Genomic DNA, 21,824 nt, shown 5'->3' with positions numbered 1-21,824 from the left:
CGCCGCTATCATCTAACCTAACTGAACCTAACTGAGAATAACCGCGCGGAAACAGTGATGAGATATGGTGCAAGATTTCTCCCGCATGCGCAGCGATTTCAGCCTCAGTAAAGTAAGATTCTCGGTAAAATGGGGTACTTGAGCACCCCGCAGAATTTTAAAAAATTGATTCGATTCTGAAAAATGAATATATCTGTATATTTTGTAACTCGTATTTTGGGCCCGAACAAAATCGACCTGCCTGGGCCTTGAGCAGCTCCAAGCGTTGTTTGTCCGTAACCTGCAGGTCAGGTTATTTTATCAGGTTATATTTCAATTATTAATAAACAAACAATTATCTTTTATATCGATATTTGTATTGTCATTCGAAAATTTCAAGAATAACACAAATATTCCCTAGGAATGTTTTGAAAAAACTTTTGTGCATTTCGGAACACAAGTAACGTTCAGTAACGTTCGACATTCCAAATTCAAATTTGACACACATTACCGAAGTAAATAGAATAAGTAAACTACATACAAACAATAAGCCACGTCTGAAATGTATATTATTATAAACAAATTCTAAGATCCTTGAGTTTTAAGGAATCATCGAAAATGAACGAGATCGAGATATTAAGAAAAGTGTTGCATCCTTCTATAAAAATAAGTAAATTTTGTCTGTCGTATGTGGCTCGAATTTTTCCTGATTATAAGGATTCTCCTTGCATAATATTGCATAAACAAGTACGTTAATTATTGAATTACTATATTGACATCTTATTCGTGAAATTACTGAATGACAACGCAAATGCATGATGAAATTCATGTTAAAATAATTTTTTTATTTTTAGCGGTGTACAGACGATGTTAATAATTGTTCCGATCACATTAACGACAATCGCACGAACGGTAATATTTAATAACTACGACTTTAAATTATTTACGAAACGTTTAATATACATATTCGCCGACACAAAAGTTTCAGATTTCAATGTTACCGGATCACCCTTAAAATACTCATTCACGGATGTCAATTTCGAAGACAGCATTATTCTGGTGAAACAAAATTGGCGCAAAGAGGAGGAAAAATATCTACCGTTAACCAGAACAGAAGCATGGTAAATTTACAACTATTACGCAAATTAATTGAAATTACATTAATAGTACAATCTTATTTCAGCGATGCATTGAATGCGTGCATAGATCTTATCACAGATGCATTTCCTCCTATATTTGCACTATGCGACGGTAACGATAATGTAAGAAGTAGATTGCTAGGTAAAAGTATTCAGAGCGAATGGTTCACTACAATCGAAGTTTGTTTAGCTGATAACGAAACTTTTGAAACTGTTAAAGAATCATCTTCGGCATTTCTCAAACACCATTTAGAACTTTCTCATGAGACGAACGTAGGTATTATTAAACACAGTAGAATGCAAGATAAAGCTATTCTTCTTTGTTCTCCACGTTCTCGGACTGTTATTTAGGTTGCCGTATCTACGTCCAGTACTTTTGATATATTCGGAACAAGAGAAGAGCTCATAGACTGGGATAAAAATGTGAAAAGCAAGTTTGAGAATAGTATAAGCGTAGAAGTTTATAGTTCGAATTTGTCGCTGTGTTCTCCCACAAGAGCATCAAAGAATATATTGGTAAGATCATACATGTTACATGTCTGGTTATGCAATTTATTGTGCATATTTTGCATTATGTTCAGGTTGCGCAAGTTGTAACCGGGTCAGACGATAGTCCTCTGCAAGAATTATGGACACAATTACTGTTATTAAATCAGTATTTGAACATACTAGAAGATTTTAAAAGTAATACGAATTCTCCTTACAATCCGGTACCCCTGGAATTTCCAGAAGATTTTACCAGTCCGTATGCAGAAGTACGAGTTAATTCTTTAGATGTACATAAAGTATACAGAACTGTTGATAATACTGTTTATTTATAAAACAGGATCGCAACACAATAGTGGATAACATAAACCTATTGCTTAACGGAGATTATAGTTACAGAGGCACCGATAACGTTGACGCACGAAAAGATCATTTTATGTCCGAAGGAAATTTAGAAAACACTGTAAAAATTAAAGAAGAATTACGAAATCTCCCGTCTAGATATAATTTAGATCTTACTGATTTTTTATGGGACTTGCTTATTAGTAAGTAACTAGTTTAACGTATTTTCATACACATACACTAAATTCAATTGTGACCCTACAATAGGTAGTGCAATATAATGACGTGAAATAACGCTTTCAGAAAATTCGAATTACATCGAAATGACAAAATGTATACATTCCGTTCTGAACGAGATCGTAGTGAACGAGTGTTTTGCACAGGTATAATAAAACATATGTTTACCAATGCACACGACACGCAATAATACAATTAACATGCCCTAGATAAATTTAACAAATCGGACAAGATTCGCTAAAGTCATCACCAATTCGAGCCAGCATACTGTCATTTCAAACTTTCTATCAGGTAGTTTACCGTTAGAGTACGTCGTTGATATGGGCTTCGAAAAATTGTGTAGAGACTACGTATACATTTTAATAAACTCAAGATTCGGTGACTTACATGATATCCAAGAAAAATTGGGAAACGTCTTGGACGGTGAATTTACAATTGATAAGTACAGGTAACGCGTGACAAAATTACAGTGCAATTCTTCTTAATCATTGTATACATGTGATATAATTGTTTCTAGGAAAAAATTAATGTGTTTAGCACAAATCCATGTATGTCTAGAATTTATGATGCTGTTCCAAGACCATTTAATATGCACTCACGATGATCTGAGATCGTTGTTTCTCTGTGCTTTTAAACAATATGTTTGTGAAAAATCGCCGATACAGAATTCTCATGATTTAGATAAGAATATAATTTATACTTTAAACGCTACGGTTCCAGTTACAACGATTAATAATTTCAACAAAGAGTAAGTGAAATAATTACAATATTAATTACGAATTTAAAGTACAGCTATGTATTGCTTTCAGGATTCCTACTACACGCAGAATTTCTCTTTCTTCCCAGCACAAGTTAACGAAATTAACAACTATCAAATATTATAGTGAAATGCCCATATTTCCAACAAATACATGTGCATTTGGTAAGATTTCTTTTATACGGAATACACACAGTGATTCGATACTAATATTCGGACGCTCGAAAAAAGAGAATAACTTTTTCACAGATCTACAAAAAGTAATTTTTAAATTTTCAATATAGACCTACATTAAAAAAGTTGTAAAATGCAACTTCCAGCATTTTCTCTGCAATTCCGATCAATTGCAATTTTTGAAAAAATTTCTTTTCACATCCTGTAGCAAACTAATTGCTCTAGCTTCTCGAAAAAGTCCAAATCATATAGTACAATATTAAAAAAGTTATCGTCTTTTTTAGAGCGTCCGAATATTAACTCGAGTCACTGTAGTACACGTTGAAAATAAAATATTGCATATTTTCAGGCGATTCGAACGATAGTACTCACGAGTCGTATTACGTTACAAGTGCAATTTGTTCGTCTATCAAGTTCAAATGAGATTTAACTTTTAAAGAGCCATAAAGAAATATTAAAATAAATCGGTACACACGAGTTTCTCAGGAGGTGTTGAAAATGATAAAAACGTTTGGTGAGGTAATTACATATTTAATTCCGTAATTAATAAAATAAAAATTATAAAAGCATTCTTCAAATACATTTGATGTATTCGATGTATAAATATAACTAGATTTACGAGTGTTTGTACTCTCAGTCATTGATAATGTACACTCCAATTCACTATTAGTCATTTACTTTCACTGACCTAAACCTCGTTAAATATAATTCGTATATACATGTATATATACATATACATAATTATGGAATAATAATTAAATATATATATATACATACATACATATGTGTAATTCATATATATATATATATAATAATATGTATTATTATTTTCAATTCAAACTACTTCTTTAATGTACAAATATATACGCAAAGTATGTTATATTCGGTAAAATCATGTGGTCAAATTTCTTATGAAACTTATAGCCAACATTTAAGGGAGGGGGGAAGCGTACACTATTATATAATATAATGTAAAATTTGACGGCTACAGAATGCTACTTTATAGAGATAGGCCATTCCGTAGGTATTTAAAATTCTTTTTAACATACTTTGGTTGGATTTCTGAGTATCAGAGCACTGTTAATGAGAGGGGGAAAAAACGTTATATCGTGTCTATAAGCTATTAATAGACTGCCGATCTTTATGTATTTATAGCAAAACTGAGTAGATGAAATTGAAAATTGTTGGAGAATTGTCAAAATTGAAGATGTCAATATACGATCTCTCCTCTATTAAAATCATTAAGGGAAGAAGTAACATCCAATTTGGTTTCTATCTCTTGCAATCGATGCAGGCGATTTTTATTTTCCATAAAGATCCGCAGTCCAGCTATTAATTAAAGCATGGCCTCGCATGCACAATAAGTACGTAAACGCGAACAACAAATTTTTAATACTGCGACGTTTCTACGTCATCTACTCCGGAGACAGTAGCTTGTTCGAGTACTTCGAGAAGCTTTTGCATTTCCATAGAATCCGATGAATTGTCGAGAGTTCTCTCGAGTGCTCGTACGTACGACATACACGTGCGTCCTTCGTGATCTAAGTTATGCGGATTTGCCTTATGCTGTAATTGTTGTTGATGTACAAGTTACGATATAGAACATCTACACACGATAGTTAGATCAAATCAAATAAAAAGGAACCACATACCCATATGAGTAATTGCGCCATGGCCAAGTTCCCTGTGGCGCAAGCCAAATGAAGGGGTGTCCTCAAATCTTCCATACTTACAGACATATTAATATCTTCGTAACTACATCTGGCCAAGCATAACGTAAACGCTCTCATATCGCCTCTACATTAGTTTTTCACAATAATGATTAATTATCTAAGAATACAAAACGAAATTATACGTACACTCTCGTCCATAAGTCACCGGACAATTATTTAAAGGACCTGTATTATGAAATGAAAATGGTACTTGCTAATTTTTTCGAATGCAGAGAAATTCCAATTATTACTCTTATATTTTCTAATTTTTAAGAGTTGTTCATGATCGTCCCACAATTCTTTAATCTCTTTTTCCCAACGTTTATTCAAATAGTATATGTGTACAGGGTGAGCGTCGTAACGTGACGATCTCAAGTAATACTTTTTTACGCAGAATTTCATAATTTATCTGAATTTGAGAAAAAGCAAAGTAATAAAAAACAGATCAGAGCACTGTATGTCCCCCAGGAAACCATGCAACTTTTGCTCGAAACATTTTTTCTTACAACAAATAACTTACGAGTTATTTGAGATTGTCACGTCCTGTATATATATGTATATAAATAGATCAATAAATAGAATGTTTTTGTGGTTCGTAATTTCTTAAAAAAAAAAAACATTAAGAAAACCAAAATAGAACTTTATTTCAATTTAAAGAAAATGCATAACATACATATTTATTAGACTCTGTTCGGAATCTTCATCACGTGTCTAACTCGATATTGTAGGGTTAATTATGCATTAAATCACAAAATAAAACAGTAAAATCAAGCTGGAAGCTTGTATTCTTTAATTACGATTTTGTTGAACATAAGCGTCCGGTGATTACTGGACGGGAGTGTACGTGTATATAGTAGACATTCGATAAGTGTGAACGCGTACGGTTGTTAACGCAGATACTCGTCAAATGTCTACTGTAATAGGTGTAACAAGCAACAGAAAAGTATTTACCTACAAACTGAATCGATAAGCAATTTTCCTAACGATATATTTGGATTAATCGGTTGCAAGAACATTTTGTCCTCGTACTTCCATCTGATCCACTGCTCCTTCTCTTCTCTAGGCGAATCCGATGTCGGCTTTTGCTTTCCGTTCAAACAATATTCCCAAACGCTATTCGCTATGTCGTTACCAAGAGCTAACATTACACTTAACTGACCTGCGCTAAAAGTAATCACAGAGCTATTTTATACCATAAAGCATTACCATGCGAAAATCAAAATATGTTCATGCAAACACGTATGAATTGTATTCTCGAATTGTTTATTGATAGTAGTATCGTTTAAATTGAGGACATTGTTATCAGTTCAAAAGAAATAATTATCGCACTTACGACCAATCGTCTAAATCCAGCGATCTAACTTTCGATATGTGTGAACCTAGATTCCTATGTATTCCTGAACAGTCGATACACATTAGCACACCTAAGTTTAAACTAGCCCAATCAGGATCTAAAATATAACGAAGAGTATAGAAATTGTAGTGGAATTAAATATAAAGTATATGTATCTGTGGCGAATTTGTTATTTACTAGGTACTCCACAGTCCACACAGGCGTCGTTTCCCGACACTTTGTTTTTTATACAATGCATTTTGAAAGCATCGGTTTCATTCTTCTTGTCGCCGTCGCTATTTTGCAAACTTGAGAGAATCTGTTGCTCTATAGCAGATATCCAACTGTCTCTGTCTTCGGCATTGTTTGCCTCGAAATGCCATGTCTTATTTTCTAACGAGATTATAGAAAACTCGAAACTATCTTCTGCAAAGCGAGATATAAATTATTCGATTTTTATTTATATTATATACCCTACGATTTCGATGATTTCTGGATCTTCCAGGTCCATCATTATTAAACTGTGGATCTTTATGCAAAATAGAAATTGTCTGCATCGATTGCAAGAAATAGACAATTTTCCTATAAATGCATAAAGATCCTTAGTTTAATCATTATGTTTTCTACGCACCTTGAGCATTGGATGATTTGGAACCCTTAGGCGTTTTCCCAGGCACTTTCACAGTTACGTATTGTAACAATATTTCTTTACCATTCGCATCGTTCATATAATCCTAAATAATAAACATTGTAGAATGTTACGAGACATTTGTTAACGTCAAGTCAACACTAATCATATGTGATAATTACGTGTAAGCTGGAATGGTAAGTTAAACGACCGTCTTCCAATAATGTAACATATTTCTTCTTCCACTCTTTCAGAGATTTACTACTTCGTTTAAATAAATATCCCTGCTTCACTGGTATCTCTCTGCCAACACCCATTTCACCCATATTGTATTTCTCTTTCTTCGATGGTGTGAAGATGTTGGATTTTCTTCGAAATTTCCTGCAGTATATATGCTCGATTAATCTCCGTGGTACTGTATAAATTTATATAGCTCAACAAAAACTGTACCTGATGGTAGTCGGAGTTAAGATCGAAGATCTAAGATCGGTATGCTGATTCTGCATATTGTGAAAGTTATCGCTCACTGATCCAGAATCGTTCTGCGTAGAACTGCTGTGTAGAGATCTGGAGTCTTCCTCTTTGTCGGATGTCTGTAGAGAAGCCGATCCATTGCATATCAATTTTATTTTTATGTATCAACACATTAGCGACCGGCGATTATTGTATAATTTTGAAAAATCTATGGTACATGGCTAAACACTTTTTAATGGAACCTTCAATAGCAACAGCAATTTTCATTGTGAACTAACAAGTCACCCTCGATAACGTCATCTAATAGTTTCATTTAATATTGCAATGTAAAAGAAAATTCCTATGCTTTCTTTTGGTACAGCGGAATTATTGAAAATCCTATTAATATAGGCTTCCGGTAGGTAAAGTGTTAATATGGATCTTCCAGTTTAATATACTGTCTCACATTCAATTTCGATGAATTTGCTGCTTCCGTGTCTTTGGCAAGGAGCTGCGTGCTTTTAGCAATCGTCGAGCCAGGATACTTTGTTTCACTGTCTGTTGCTTGTTGTCCGTTACATCGATACTGTTTCACAGATATATGTTGTATAATTTTCTGACACACTGCAATATTCAGAATATTCTCAGATTAATCATTCCAAGTTACTCAGCGATAAATTAAGGGGGTAGACTCGTTACCAGGACTGCAAGGGTGCGGGATGCGCCTTCTCATATTTTCGATAATGCAAAGATCGAGGTTTTCGGTAGTCAAAAGCGCTAGATAAAAGATCAATCTAGGCCGCGATCGCCTTCGAAAGTCCTATTTTTACGTTTACGAAGCGTAATTCGCAATTTTAATGAATAATGCAAATTACGCCTCGTAAACATAAAAGTAGGACTTTTGGAAGCGATCGCGGCCTGGATTGATCGTTTATCTAGCCTTTTTGATTACTGAAAAACTCGATCTTTGCATTATCAAAAATATGAGAAGGCGCATCCCGCACCCTTGCAGTCCTGGTAACGAGAGTACCCACTCAAGTTGTATGGAAGAAATTCATAAGAATAATATTGGAATCAATCCAGACATACATACCATCCTGAAACACCCTCTCAACATTCAAACCATAAATAGTGCACGTCTCGTAATAAGGACATCTCAGATCGCATGCCAATTTTCTTGGTCTAACATCCTTTACGACCCGTGGATTAGAATCATTAATCGAATCTGGATAACGTGAAATATATATTACATAAGTTTAATCCATACCGACTGAAATCAATAAGTGGACTGCACCATATATTGTGCGAACATAAAGCAAATGTCTGATTTACCTTGCACACCTACAAGAATTTTTGGTATCTCTGACATGTTTCGAAATGAACACATTCTATTATAGAAACTGCAAACTATCGAGAAACTTTCCTCACTCTCTAAACTAAATACAAGTAATAAAGCATCTATCCAAGCGGAAAACTGAAACGAACGATGTCTGTGATGAATATTGTGCAAAATGTGTGATTGTACGATGTATATGCACAATACATGTGTATATAGACAAATTAGATTAACACGTTGACTGCCACAGTGGTCACTGCTAACCAGCACAATCAAACTCGATAAAAATGTGGCTATTCTTATTTTTAGTATTATAAACTGAAATATGCATACAGTGGGTGTACAAAGTATTCGTATACCTTTCAAAAACGAATAACTTAAGCTGTTTGTTGTTTTAAAAGGTGTTCAAATACTTTGTACACTAATAATATTCGCACTCGGCAGCGAACGTGTTAACACATCGTATATTTTGTGTATACTTGTGATTCCGGCACTCCGCCCTCGTCTCTAATTAGTAAAAGATAACTTTGATCGTTGATAAAGACTTCCTTCTTAAATCGACCACCCTCCGGAGATTCTTCGTGCATAAACGAACCAGTCAGATACCTATGAACTAAAGCTGATTTGCCCGAGTCGGACGAACCGATGATCCCTAAATGTAATTCTGGCACATCTCTGGCCAGTGTCCATTCGTGACTATTAATGAACGAATCTACAATAACATAGAACGACGTTAGAAAAGGAAAAATAAATAAGAAAATAACATACATGACAAATTTTATTACATGTGTATAGATATACAGTCAGGGACAATATTAACTCTTAAAAACCGCATAACTTTTTTCAAATTGGTCCAAAGGACTTGAATCTTTTTAAGATATTAGACCGACTAGTTTGCTAAAGAATGAGTAAACAAAAATTTGTTTAGATTACAATTACTAGGAATCGTACAATATTTAAAAAATTATATTTTATCAACCTTTTTATCTGAGCCTGTAACGATAATTTAAAAAATACGTTTTTAGATAAAAATTGCGATTTTTAAGAGTGTCCACTAAATATTGTCCCCCACTATATACAGGGTGTCCCACGCAACTGGAATAGGCTGTACCTGCTAAACGGTCGGGAATAGAAGATGTTATGAGTAAAAGTTGAATGGTATCAGACGGTGCATAATAATGCAACTAATTTTATGCACTTTTGTGCATCGGTGCATCAGAGAAATGCAACTGCTCCTTCTTTTGAAATAGAAGAATTTATAGAATTTATATTAAGAAGAAAAAATAAATAGAAGAAAAATTCTTGTGTGCTCTACATAAAAGTAATAATACTACATACTTGTGCCCTAAACTTATTCATTAGGAAGTTATCCAAGCTAAAACTTCTCTAAATTATTCCTGTCTATCAGCAAGTGTTTCGGAGTACCTACGTTATGTTCCATTATAATTCAGAGAACATTTAATTTCGATAACTTCCTGACGAATAAGTTTAGGGTGTAAAGTATCAGGTCGTTAAGTATGAAACTCGACAAATGTGTTTGAAATTTGTGTTTTATTTGTCAAGTTTCATACTTAACGATCTGATATGTTAGTACTTATATGTAGAGCACAAGAAACTGCATCGATTGGTATAGTCAAAAACATAGGCTTCCATTTAAAAAGAAGATGCAGTTGCATCTTTCTGATGCACCGATGCACAAAAGTGCATAAAATTAGTTGAATTATTATACACCGCCCGATACCATTCAACTTTTACTTATAACAACTATTCCCAACCGTTTAGGGAGTACAGCCTGTTCCAGTTGCGTGGGACACCCTGTATATATTAGGTTGTCCCAAAAGTTGGTTTTTGATTCATGCACATAATGCAAATTCATGTTAGGAAGTGGTAGAACATTAACATAAAGATTATCGCGTTGATTTTATTTATTTAGCAAACATTAAAGTAACACATTCCGAAAGAAACTTTTGGGACAACCTAAATAGTATGTAAATATATATTGTACCTTCGATCGCAACAACATGTTCACGAATTTGTTTAGCGATGTGTGTGTCGGATATTAGATCGGCTAGATCGTAAATAGCGTATATCGACGGGTGAACACTCTCAAAACGTTGTATTTCTTGTCGAATCGCTAGGGAATGATCGTTTCCGATCCGCTCAGTTGTCATTTTTCAAAAGATCTGTATAATCCGGGTTTTTTTGCTAGGATCACATTAGAAATTCGGCCTTGAACTGCATTTGCGCGGACGTCGTAAAACGATTGAAATATTCTTCACATGATCCTCTGCACCGCGACTTATCTGTTATCACGTAACACATGTCAAATCCGAATATTTATCAACATTATATTGGACTCGACGGAACAGGTTATCTATTATAGCACACTGCTGCGGAAAGTAACCCCGCCTTCAGGGAAACAATCACATCAGAGCCCCTCTTATCACACTGCCAACGTAAAACTATAAATTTACATGTATATGTATACTGTTCTTCAATCGAACGTACAAAACAGAGTAAACTTTCGAAATAATGGAAACACACTGTCCGAACACTTTTCCTCACGTACAGTAACTGTGAAATCACATTTTTATATATATATATATATATATACATACATATATATAGTGTTATAGATTAGTTGTCTAACATGCGAAGGACGGTTTATATTGCCAACCAATAAACGTTAGGTCCCGTTACCAGCGTTGATTACCTTGCAAAAAATGATTTTATTCGTCTTTAGGAAAGCAAAGAAAATTTATAATCATTTTTCTCAACGATTTTGATAAATCGAAGATCCTCAGATTTTCTCCTATATTGTTTAATTTCTTAAAGTATACGTGTTTCTAATTAAATTATAAGTATTACCTTGTGTAGGAGTCAATCAGTTATGCAAGATGCATAATTGCTGCTGATACCGCACAAGACAATTGATTTATTTTTTCGAGAAATTACGCATGAGAATTCTGTGTTCATATTATGTAATAACACGCAATCATCTGTTCGAAAGTATAGATATGTAATACTTTTATTAATGTTTCATCATACAATACATATTTACAATAGATGCAAAACATTTTATAAAACTGTGTTCGTATAAGTACACGATCTTTCGTACAAATTTTTACATAATAAGTATGTATTATGAGTCTCATTCTTTTTGTTCAGTGTTCAAAATTCAAACTATATGAGCATTAATTATTATATTCTTCTACGCTTTGGCGGTGGTGTATCACGAGGACTTGGAGATGCTTTCGATGTGCTATCCACGCTTTGCCTAGTTGGTCGTTTCGGTCCTCTCTTTAAGCTTTCGCGGCCAGAGTCCGAGTCCTTGCGTTCCTTCTTTACAGTAGACACTGAAAGAAAGGAATTATTAAATTCTACACGCATGTATTCCTCCTCCACGAGAAGACGGCAAACTTATATCCCTACTTCGCGTTACAAATATTTATAAAATCGAGTTTGACTGGAACAGTACTGTCACGATGTCCTGCCTCCAGAATTCTACATCCCTACTACGCTAGTATTAAGGAGGTAGATTCGTTTCTAGGATTGCAAGGGTGCGGGATGCGCCTTCTAATTTCTCGATAATGCAAAGATGAGGGGGCTTTTCCCCCCAAAGATGGGGTTTGGGATAATTCAAAGATTGGGATTTAGGATAAAAGATCGAGATCTAAGTCACAATCGCCATCAAAAGTCCTATTTTTATGTTTACGAGGCGTAATTTGCATTATTCGGCAGCATATAGCTGTCGCAGCTTTATGAAAGTAGCTACATACGTAGCTATATGCTTCTGAATAATACAAATTACTTTTGACAAACCCCATCTTTGCATTCTCGAGAAATGAGAAAGCACATCCCGTACTCTTACAATCTTAGAAACGAGTCCACCACCTTAAGAGTGGGCTTTGGAGATCCTATTCTGTCGAAATTTGTACCATCTTCTTGTAGATGAGGAGTACAGTTATATTAAAGCTAGGAATACACACTTATTTCTTCAAGATCATCTTTTCCTTTGGACGATCTCCCTTTCGAAGATTTGTGATCCTTCTTGATATCTTTCACGTCTCGAAGTTTGTCCTTCTTCATTTCTATATCCTTGACAAACTTCTTTAACTCTTCCTTCTTTTTCTCAACATCCTTTGTTCCCTTAAGATCGCGCAGGATAGTATCTTTCTTCGTAGGATCCTTAACATCTTTCTCTTTTTTCATTTCCTTGTACTTGTCCCTTTGTTCTTTCAACTTGAGTTCTGGTTCTTCTCGTTTCTTAGCTTTAAGCGTTCCCAAGAATTCTTGTTCAGGTAAAAAGAAGTCGATCTCTTGATTGGGGAACGGTAAATCTTCCATATCGTCCTAAAATGATATACTTTTAACTTTACTTGCAATGTTGACGCATTATTTTTTATTACATTTATAACTACCAATGCTATGAGGTCGTACATTGATTCCAAATGATCCCAAATCGTTTTCAACGGCACATCTTTGTGGGTGGCAGCTCGAAACTTCTCGCATATACAAACCATGTGGAAATATTTATTCACACCTGCGAAAGGAGATGTTCAATAAAATCTTGTGAAATGAAAATAGAATCTTCCTGCAATGCTATTATTAACTCTTCGACAGTGGAACACAAGTCTATTTTGATCGATCTAATTATTCAATTTCTACCGGTTTGATCGAATAAATAAAATGTTATATTAGGAATATCAGAAAGATTAATCTGTCTACAAGAAATATCTGAAAAAATTAATTTTATAAAATCGACAAATGACGCTGGGAATGATCGTGAGCAACAACATTGCTTCCATGTGAAACTAATGTAAACATAACCTATGAAGTGTTACCGATTACTCGAGATCTTACCGACGGGTTTATGTCCGTTCATAGCGAAGAATAATTGAATTTCATTTTCGACGTTCCACTCGATTTCATCGGTGGAATTTTCTAAGTGTTTCTCTTTCACTGCCATTCTTAAAATCGACTAAATTGTCGGTGTACCGATAAAATGTCAATATCGTTGCGCTCACATTATGGAGACAAAACACTGCCAGCCAGACCAGTGCAGTGGTGAGATATTGTGCAAGATTTCTCACGCATGCGCGGCGATTTTTACCTCACAATCAGTAAAGTGAAATTCTCGATAAAATGGAGTACCTTGAACACCCGGTAAAATATCGGTACTTTCCCGCCAATATACACTGCCGCTCAAAAGTATCGGGACACTTGCGAAATGTGTAATAGCAACGCATAAAAGTTACCTGGTAACTATAATATAACTATAGTATATTATATGTACATATATACTTATTGAATTCCAACACAAAATATACATATTATACGTTCGTATTTCAAAATCAAATCCGCGAAATTAGGCGGGGTGACCAAGATACCCCATTTTAGCTATACTTTTACGTTACTGACCCGTGCAATATCCCACAATTCACAAATTGTCCCGGTTGCCTTGCAACTCAGTGACGTCACGTGACGAAAATCAAAACAGTGAACTGTTTGTTGTTGAGTGGAACTCCGTGCAATTTGCAATTATTTTGTATTCCTGTAATTAACACAGTATTACCGAAGCAATCATGATGGCTATTATGCAAATGAATGACGATATTTACGATGGATATAATAATTATCCATCGGTATACAGTATCAAAGATCTCGAGCAAGACGAATATTTTCACGAAGCTGTTACCACGAGTTATGGACGAAGATCGCTTGTGAGTAGTTAGATTTACATTTTACAAAGTATTTATTAATAATTAGACAGCGGATTTTGTGCATTTATTACAAAAATCAAACATTAAAAGACAAAACAGGATTCGATCCACGGTCTATCTGCTTCGTAGTCCGCTTTGCCAACTGGGAAATAAATTTACATTGCATTCCAGTTTATCGCAATTCAGGTAGAAAATGTTTATTTTGCATAAAGATCTGCTGCCTATTAATAATACAATAATAAAGCCACTGTTTATTAATAATACAACAATAAAGGAATGTATTCTGTAATTCGTTAGTTTACTGCAAAAGCACCTGGAACTGCTATGCGTCTGGGCACGTCGACTGGAGTAAGTAAATTGAGGAGTATACTGGAATTTCAGGCAAGATCTGAGGTAGAACCGGGCATTTGATCTAGCAATTAGTTAGAACCTACTGTATATGTTTTTGTAATATTGGTGTATACTATAATGTTGATTATTTCAGTTTCATAGGTCTGGCACTGGTATATCTATACGTCCAACTACCAGTGGAGTTCGTCCAATGACCGCAGTCAGAGGTGCTGGTTATACCAGCAGTCGTCAAGCATTTGATCCATTAAATATGGGAAACACTGTTAAAGGAGCCGCACCTCCTTTAGAAAGTGGGAAGGAAGACACGTAAGGCTATAGACTAATTACTAGACTGCGGATCTTTATGCATTTCTGAAGAAATTGGTTGTGTGAAATATAAAACAGTAATGGATTTTAAAAATTCAAGAATGGTGTAATGTTGCTTTTAATGTAACAAAGTCGTTAAGGGACAATTTTTATGTTATTCCTGCTTTCCACAATCATTTTTACTTTGCATAAAGATCCGTAGTTTACTAACTACACGATCCAATGATAAAAACCTCGACTTTGCAAACTTCAAAGGGGGTTTTCTCAAGATAAAAGTCTGCTCTATCGCGTGATATGTCAGGTCATTAAGTATGAAACTTGACAAATAAAACACAAATTTCAAACACATTTGTCAAGTTTCAGTTCGTGAATTGAATCTCGAAACGACCAGATTTTCATAAGGTGCTTAATCCTTACTTTTACAGACCGGAGGAGAAGATAAAAGTAGCTGAAAGGAAAATAATGGAGCTAATAGAAAGCTCAGTAGAGGCAGCGTACGAGAACAATATGAGAGTAGCTCTGGAAAGAGCAAGGGAAGCATCCTCGCGAGAGCGAGCTCTAATTCGATTGGAAGAACAGGCTGGACTCAGTGACAACCATAACGTAGATCTAACATTTGCTGTACGGATTAATCTTCTTTATTAATAGACAGTGGATCTTTATGCAAAATAAAAATTGTCCACTTAAATTGCAACAAACTGGAGTAAAATAGCAAATTATTTTCTTTCTTAATATGTTTAATAGATTGAAAATAATATACCAATATATATGTTTAAATTCTTCGAATGTTTTTACTGTTTTAAATTATACATTTTTGTTATAAACGCATAAAATCCGCTGTCTATTTATTCATCTAGAAAAGAGAAGATTAGATATTAAACATTCTATTAAATTCCAGGTTATTTTCAATTTGGCAACTCAATATACGAACAATAACATGTACACCGAAGCCATAGCTACTTATCAAGCTATAACGAGGAACAAAATGTTCAGCAATAATGCTAGGCTGAAGGTGAACATGGGAAATATATATGTTAAGATAGGACAGTTGTCTCAAGCGATTAAAATGTATAGAATGGCGTTTGATCAAGCACCGGCTGCTCATAAGGATTTGAGGTAACGAAACAATAATGTCGATTGATTTATTGTTCAGTCATTATCGAATGTGTATCGCCTTATGTTAACATTGAGTTGATAAATCATTCGCAGAATAAAGATAATGCATAACATTGGAATGTTATTTGTACAAATGGGTCGTTTGGAAGAAGCGGCGAATAGTTTTGAGTGGGTTATGAAAGAGAGAGCCGAATTTAAAGCAGGGTTGCATACTGTTCTCTGCCATTTTGCGTTGTCACATAGGGATAAAATGAAACGGGCGTTTTTAGAGTTGTTAGAGGTTCAGCTTAACATAGATCAGGAAGACAGATATAGTATAAGTACAGTGAGTTGGGAATATTTATGAATATCACTATGCAAAAGTGTTTTGATTGTTGCACCTGCGTTCGCTAGCCACACAAATGTTGAATCTCGTTTTCATTGAAGTACTGAACAGTGTATTTACATCTTTATAAATCGTACTCGACTAAAACTTTGTTTATATGTTTCACAGGACGATGTGGCTTCGAATATATTGAATGAAACCTTGAAGAACGATGATTTATCAAAGTTAGAGAAAGAATTGAAGTCCGAAGCTGAGAGAACGATACTGTGCGCTGCTAAATTAATAGCACCCGTTATCGAAGACACGCTTACAGCTGGTTTTGCTTGGTAACATTTATTTGCTTGGTCAAATTTACACTATTAAATATTTCAATATGTTCATTGTGTTCTTTATAGGTGCGTCGACGCTATAAAATCTTCAGCGTACGGACCTCTAGCCGCCGATTTGGAGATAAGTAAAGCAATGGTGTTCCTGCACAATAGAGAAACGCAGCTAGCCATTGACACGTTAAAAATGTTCGAAAATCGGGAAAGTAAAGTCAACAGCGCAGCTGCGACCATGCTGTCTTTTATTTATTTCCTAGTAAGTCGTAGTACTCATTTCCGTGTACACAATACTGTAATCCCGCGATCTAAGCGCGTCGGAACTTCCCGATCTAAGCCTGTTCGCCTACCCCTCCACAAAAAAATATATCCCTTCACGATCTCTGTGTCAGCACAGAATCGAGAATCTCTACGATGTATTCTTATTTAATTCGCAGCAAGGAGATTACGAGCAAGCAGAAAATTGCGGAGAAATTGCTCGAAAGGCAGACAGTTACAATGCAGCAGCCTATATCAATTTGTCAGCTTGCGCGATCAGAAAAGGCGATTTTGATATAGCTAGAGAGCTTCTTTTGTGTGCGCTGGACACTGACGCTAGTCACGTACAGGCACTCTATAATCTCGGTAATTAAAATTATAACCTTATAATATATCTGTAGATATTATAAATGAAGATTCGATTAACAGGATTGGTCTACAAGAAGCAAAGTATCTACGAAGAAGCTCTGGACTGCTTTTGGAAAGTTCGGAATATAGTCAGACACGATCCGCAAACACTGTACCAGATCGGTCACCTGTATCAGTTGATGAATGACGTGGATCAAGCAGCGGAATGGTACAATCAATTACTTGGCATCATACCGTCTGATCCTGGAGTTCTGCAAAAATTGGGCGAAATGTATGATGCTTCTGGTGATAAACAGCAAGCTTATCAGTTGTACAGCGATGTAAGTTGATCTAGTGTACAATTATTCGATCGTATCTTATGTATTAATTCATATTCTTATTTCTACAGTCGTACAGATACTTTCCCGCAAACTTCGAAGTGATCGACTGGCTGGGGTCGTACTTTGTATCGATGCAGGTGAGGATTGTAATTTATTTTTCCCGGATCTTCTACCGAAAATATTGTATATTTGTTTTGTTGTTTATTTCAGGTTGCTGAGAAAGCGTTGATTTACTTCAAGAAAGCAGTAGAGCTAGCTCCAGGTGAACCGAGGTGGAGGTTGCTCGTCGCAGCATGTTTGAGACGAACAGGCCAGTTTCACAAGGCTTTATTGGAGTATCAAGATATCCACGAGAAGTTCCCTGAGAATGTCGAGTGCCTGAAGTTCTTGATTCGTCTATGCAGCGATCTAGGATTGAAAGAGGCGCAGATGTACGCGGCAGAATTGAAACGTGCTGAAAAGGCGAAGGAATTGAAAGATAGACAAGGATCGGCGAGACCAGGTATCATCCCAGACATACACGTTCTCGAATAAATTAAGTTTTCTCCTGTCCTTATTTATGTAACCCCAGATTTCTTTCTTTCTCCTCGCATAGTTTTCTGAAGCTCGCCTTCCTGGAAGCTCTTAACTTTTCTCTTTTCTTCCCTTCATTTTTTCGGCTCCATCCAGCATGAATAAATTAAGTATTAAACGAGTATAATATGCTTTTAGGATCGAGGAGGACCAATAGCGGGACATCGTCACGGACTGGATCCGGGATGAGTATGATGTCGGATCACAGATCGAGTCCTGTTCCTGGCAGAAGAGATATTCAAGGGCTGAGCAGTGCCGGCGTCTCGAGATCTAATCGAATGTCTACGATCGAGAATTATTCGGAAGCTGCAGTTGATTCGAACGATCGAACAGGTACGAAAGTCTGAATTGCACGGAGGAGAGGTCCAATTACATATTTGAAATAATAATCTTTCTGCAAGACGTAGATTTTTTGTAATAATGTAATCATTTATTATATTAAATTGTACGATTTCGTTTTAGAGCGTTTGCAGTCTCGAGTCTGTAATTCTTATAAAATTATTTATAATAGTCCAGACATGTTTCGGACAGTGTTATTTATAAAATTCGTTTCTTCTTTTACGGACTGTTCATAAATATTCGATGATATTTAGAGGAACTATTAGGAACGATTAAAGCTATTATTGATTTGGAAAATATGATCGAAGCACTATCTATATTCCGACCTACCCACGTTTCGGAATTGCGTAGCTTTAGTTCAAATGAGCATTAACGAGAATGATCTACAGATGATGATTGCAGTGCACTAATGGATTGAATAGTTGATAGATGGGTCTAGCTATTTTCAACAGTCTATTCCTGCTATGTCTGTAATTTATGCATCTTCCAAACTTGGGCCTAACGTCCACCAATCCATCGCTTACTATTCGAAATATTTTTTAAAATCGTATAGAATGGAAATATTCGGCAAAGGGTTGAATTACACACGATGTCCAACGAATATGAAATATTTTACGCAGGTACACCATACGTCGATCCAATTGGCCCTTTACCTATTCGCCCTATGACGTCAGCTGGGAAAAGGGACGATGATTTCGGGGACGAAGAGCTCGGCGATGATCTTCTGCCGGAGTAACGTGAATATATTATACTATCTTTAGCAACATCTCTGTAAAACATTGCAATCGAAATTCGCGGGACAGAACTGAGTCCAGCACTGAGCAGATTTAAATTTCATGCTGATTAAATTAGTTGATGAACTGCAACCAAAGTGAACAGTTGTTTAATATTTTATCATTATTAATATTATTGTGTCATTTTAAGTGCAGCTCATTTTGATTTCACATCTTTCTTTATATCGTAACTATTATTATTATTTTCTTCTATTTTTTTTTCGTGGTTTATTCGATAATACTCTTTTTCGTTTTCGACTTTTTCATGTGCTTGGTGTAATTTTGTTACTTTTTTGATGTTTTTTTATTCTTTCTCAATTATTTCGAACGTCTAATTGAAATATTGTTAGGAGATAAAATAGAGATACTAGAATGACTCGGAATAGAAACAGAGATAATTATTAATAGATAAAAACGAGAGAAAAATGGATGTACATTTCTGAAACCAGAGTTCCCGTATGTCCATGAAGTTTAGGCACAAATAAATCACGCACTCCTTATTTACTATTTCGAAGTGTAAGATAGTTGTCTATAGAATGATGCCATACACATACATTATGAAGCCACGAGGGTCGGCCGATTGTAACGATCTAAATTTAAACACGCTGGCCAATTTAATCAAACTCCATTCAGCCTATGTAGTTTAGGAGACGGATGCTGTTTTATTGCAGCCATATTCAAACTCCATTTAACTGGCATAATGTGAACAAGTACGAGAAATCGGAACGTGTCTTTTCTGACTCCAAACTTCGTCAAACTTGCTACAACTATTGCACTTACTATGGTCTGTTTTTTAGAACAAGGTGTCTGAAGTCACAGTAGCTCCAATCCTATATTACACGCCTGAAATGAACACAGTGGAGTTGTTAACACTGAAACTACCAAGTGCTACTTTGTATTGCCTCGTAAAAATACGAAGACTGCATTTATTTAAATATTGCGCGATTGTTATTATAATATACATGTATATGAATAGCTGCATTTAGTAATTTTCAACTGAAGGTCTTCGCAGAATTTTACCTGTTTGCTAGTTCTCGTAATTAGAATGGTATAATTCTATAGCATTTGGAGTACAGAAGACGCCAATTGGAACGAAAGTTCGTAGGGTTTGTAAATTAAAATTGAAAGCTATAAAATTTAGATATTTATATTCATAGATTCATACAATAACATATTTTCCATTCTGTTGTATTACTTTTTGCCATTTTCGAGGCAACTTCTCGTGTTATTGAATAAACATATGAATAAATAACTTAATTTTATCTTTGATTCTTAATTTGAGAACGTTACGAACTTTTTCTTTCCAACCTAATATTAAGGTTCGTAGGTCGGTTCAACTAACATTAACAAAGTTTCGCGGAACGTGTTACACCACTCCACTGATCATCAATTATCAAGATAATCACGACAGTTATCAGAAAAAGTAGACATTGATCAATGCTCATCAGAGGACCGAATCTTCCGATCTCTACTCCATTTGGCGGCGTCGATTACACGATATTACCGCACGTGATATTGCAACACGCCTGTAGACAGCACGAGAGTATCATAATCTTTATCGGACAAGTTTCGAAAACATAAAGCAAAATATAAACTGTCCAACTCTGAGACGCAGAAGTTCCATGAAAATCTATTTCCTCTTAGTATAGCGTTCACAAAGAGCATTTGTACAATCTGAATAATTGTAAAATAGTAAATTTGAAATCCCTGATTTTTAAGGGGTTGTAGGACTAGAGAGAAATATCAACAATTTTTTAAGATACCTCTGAAAGAGTGAATGTATCAGATCAAAAAGTATAGTGTCAGTTTTTAGGTAGTTCTGTCAGTCTTAGAGGTTGCAGGATCACAGAAAGATCCTGAGGCATTTTAAAAAATCGCGAATCTAGATAAACAAATGTATTAGCGTGCATAAAGAGCATCCGTACAATCAGAACAAATGTAAAGTAGTGAATTTGGAGGGTAGTTCTGTCAGTGTTAGAGGTTGCAGGACCACAGAAAGAGATCCTGAGGCATTGTAAAAAATCGCGAATCTAGATGAACAAATGTATTAGCGTGCATATAAAAAATAGCGAGTTTGAAATTCCTCATTTCGTAGGGGTTGTTAAACAAGAGAAAAATTTCGACAATTTCTTCAAATACATCCGAACGAACGAACGTATCAGATCTCAAATCGTAGTGTGTGAATGATTGTAAAATATCAAATTTTAAATTACTAATTTTTTACGTTAGGTCTGTCAGTCTTAGTGGTTGCAGGATCAGAAAAAGATCCTGAGGCATTTTAAAAAATCGCGGATCTAGATGAAAGAATGTATTGGCGTGCACAAAGAGCATCCGTGAAATCCGAATAACTATAAAATAGCGAGTTTGAAATTCCTCATTTTGAAGGGGTTGTGAAACCAGAGAAAAATTTCGACAATTTTTTAAAATTCTTCCTCCTCCGAACGTACCAGATCCCAAAGCGTAGCGTGAATA

At 35.3% G+C, this 21,824-nt stretch overlaps 4 protein-coding genes across 9 annotated transcripts; 2 read left to right on the top strand and 2 right to left on the bottom strand.

Annotated features, from left to right (window-relative positions):
* The first annotated feature begins 25 nt into the window (after window positions 1–25).
* On the top strand, window positions 26–3,224 carry LOC143213103 (protein zwilch homolog). 5 transcript variants are annotated; one of them, XM_076432664.1, is made up of 12 exons: window positions 340–726; window positions 834–891; window positions 962–1,100; window positions 1,163–1,260; window positions 1,339–1,391; window positions 1,470–1,634; window positions 1,700–1,873; window positions 1,945–2,149; window positions 2,250–2,329; window positions 2,393–2,631; window positions 2,701–2,931; window positions 2,993–3,224. In XM_076432664.1, exons 1-12 carry the CDS (start codon window positions 598–600, stop codon window positions 3,222–3,224), a joined length of 1,803 nt encoding a protein of 600 aa, XP_076288779.1. In that variant the 5' UTR covers window positions 340–597. The 5 variants fall into 5 exon arrangements, with proteins under 5 accessions (XP_076288782.1, XP_076288780.1, XP_076288779.1 ...); XM_076432667.1 differs by lacking the exon at window positions 340–726 and adding an exon at window positions 26–304 and having other exon boundaries at window positions 962–1,260; XM_076432663.1 differs by having other exon boundaries at window positions 968–1,100; window positions 1,163–1,391.
* Window positions 808–11,166, bottom strand: Ceng1a (Centaurin gamma 1A). The gene is made up of 13 exons (XM_076432661.1): window positions 10,582–11,166; window positions 9,056–9,288; window positions 8,573–8,714; window positions 8,334–8,465; window positions 7,707–7,864; window positions 7,238–7,380; window positions 6,970–7,168; window positions 6,791–6,893; window positions 6,358–6,585; window positions 6,160–6,277; window positions 5,778–5,990; window positions 4,767–4,911; window positions 808–4,680 (listed from the first exon to the last, which is right to left on the bottom strand). The coding sequence occupies exons 1-13, from the start codon at window positions 10,745–10,747 to the stop codon at window positions 4,504–4,506; spliced, it is 2,157 nt and encodes a 718-aa protein (XP_076288776.1). The 5' UTR covers window positions 10,748–11,166; the 3' UTR covers window positions 808–4,503.
* A 422-nt stretch (window positions 11,167–11,588) lies between these two features.
* On the bottom strand, window positions 11,589–13,703 carry LOC143213113 (uncharacterized). Its single transcript, XM_076432693.1, has 4 exons — window positions 13,440–13,703; window positions 12,998–13,119; window positions 12,566–12,929; window positions 11,589–11,932 (listed from the first exon to the last, which is right to left on the bottom strand). The coding sequence occupies exons 1-4, from the start codon at window positions 13,543–13,545 to the stop codon at window positions 11,778–11,780; spliced, it is 747 nt and encodes a 248-aa protein (XP_076288808.1). The 5' UTR covers window positions 13,546–13,703; the 3' UTR covers window positions 11,589–11,777.
* Window positions 13,704–13,881: 178 nt separating this feature from the next.
* Nompb (intraflagellar transport protein 88-like protein nompB) lies at window positions 13,882–21,749 on the top strand. Of its 2 annotated transcripts, none has more exons than XM_076432646.1 (14): window positions 13,882–14,299; window positions 14,597–14,647; window positions 14,784–14,956; window positions 15,382–15,577; window positions 15,855–16,072; window positions 16,166–16,397; window positions 16,566–16,723; window positions 16,793–16,979; window positions 17,158–17,344; window positions 17,408–17,667; window positions 17,736–17,804; window positions 17,878–18,169; window positions 18,379–18,573; window positions 19,200–21,749. In XM_076432646.1, exons 1-14 carry the CDS (start codon window positions 14,162–14,164, stop codon window positions 19,313–19,315), a joined length of 2,472 nt encoding a protein of 823 aa, XP_076288761.1. In that variant the 5' UTR covers window positions 13,882–14,161; the 3' UTR covers window positions 19,316–21,749. The 2 variants fall into 2 exon arrangements, with proteins under 2 accessions (XP_076288761.1, XP_076288760.1); XM_076432645.1 differs by having other exon boundaries at window positions 14,597–14,692.
* The last annotated feature ends 75 nt before the right edge of the window (window positions 21,750–21,824 follow it).

Source organism: Lasioglossum baleicum, chromosome 10 (genome assembly GCF_051020765.1).
Source record: "Lasioglossum baleicum chromosome 10, iyLasBale1, whole genome shotgun sequence".
NCBI lineage: Eukaryota > Metazoa > Arthropoda > Insecta > Hymenoptera > Halictidae > Lasioglossum > Lasioglossum baleicum.
The sequence above is the reverse complement of the archived record's forward strand: the minus strand, read 5'-3'. Positions and strand labels throughout refer to the sequence as shown.

Bases quoted from the DNA above. Each gene is read 5' to 3' on its own strand.
- LOC143213113 (XM_076432693.1), bottom strand. From the start codon at position 13,545: ATGGCAGTGAAAGAGAAACACTTAGAAAATTCCACCGATGAAATCGAG. The intron at 13,120-13,439 runs GTAAGATCTCGA...CTCCTTTCGCAG, and splicing joins GAACGGACATAAACCCGTCG to GTGTGAATAAATATTTCCAC. The intron at 12,930-12,997 runs GTAGTTATAAAT...ATATCATTTTAG, and splicing joins TGTACGACCTCATAGCATTG to GACGATATGGAAGATTTACC.
- LOC143213103 (XM_076432662.1), top strand. From the start codon at position 598: ATGAACGAGATCGAGATATTAAGAAAAGTGTTGCATCCTTCTATAAAA. The intron at 1,392-1,469 runs GTAGGTATTATT...ACTGTTATTTAG, and splicing joins AACTTTCTCATGAGACGAAC to GTTGCCGTATCTACGTCCAG. The intron at 1,635-1,699 runs GTAAGATCATAC...CATTATGTTCAG, and splicing joins GAGCATCAAAGAATATATTG to GTTGCGCAAGTTGTAACCGG.
- Ceng1a (XM_076432661.1), bottom strand. From the start codon at position 10,747: ATGACAACTGAGCGGATCGGAAACGATCATTCCCTAGCGATTCGACAA. The intron at 8,466-8,572 runs GTAAATCAGACA...CACGTTATCCAG, and splicing joins AATTCTTGTAGGTGTGCAAG to ATTCGATTAATGATTCTAAT. The intron at 5,991-6,159 runs GTAAGTGCGATA...GATTACTTTTAG, and splicing joins CTGGATTTAGACGATTGGTC to CGCAGGTCAGTTAAGTGTAA.
- Nompb (XM_076432645.1), top strand. From the start codon at position 14,162: ATGATGGCTATTATGCAAATGAATGACGATATTTACGATGGATATAAT. The intron at 15,578-15,854 runs GTACGGATTAAT...ATTAAATTCCAG, and splicing joins ACGTAGATCTAACATTTGCT to GTTATTTTCAATTTGGCAAC. The intron at 18,170-18,378 runs GTATCATCCCAG...ATATGCTTTTAG, and splicing joins ACAAGGATCGGCGAGACCAG to GATCGAGGAGGACCAATAGC.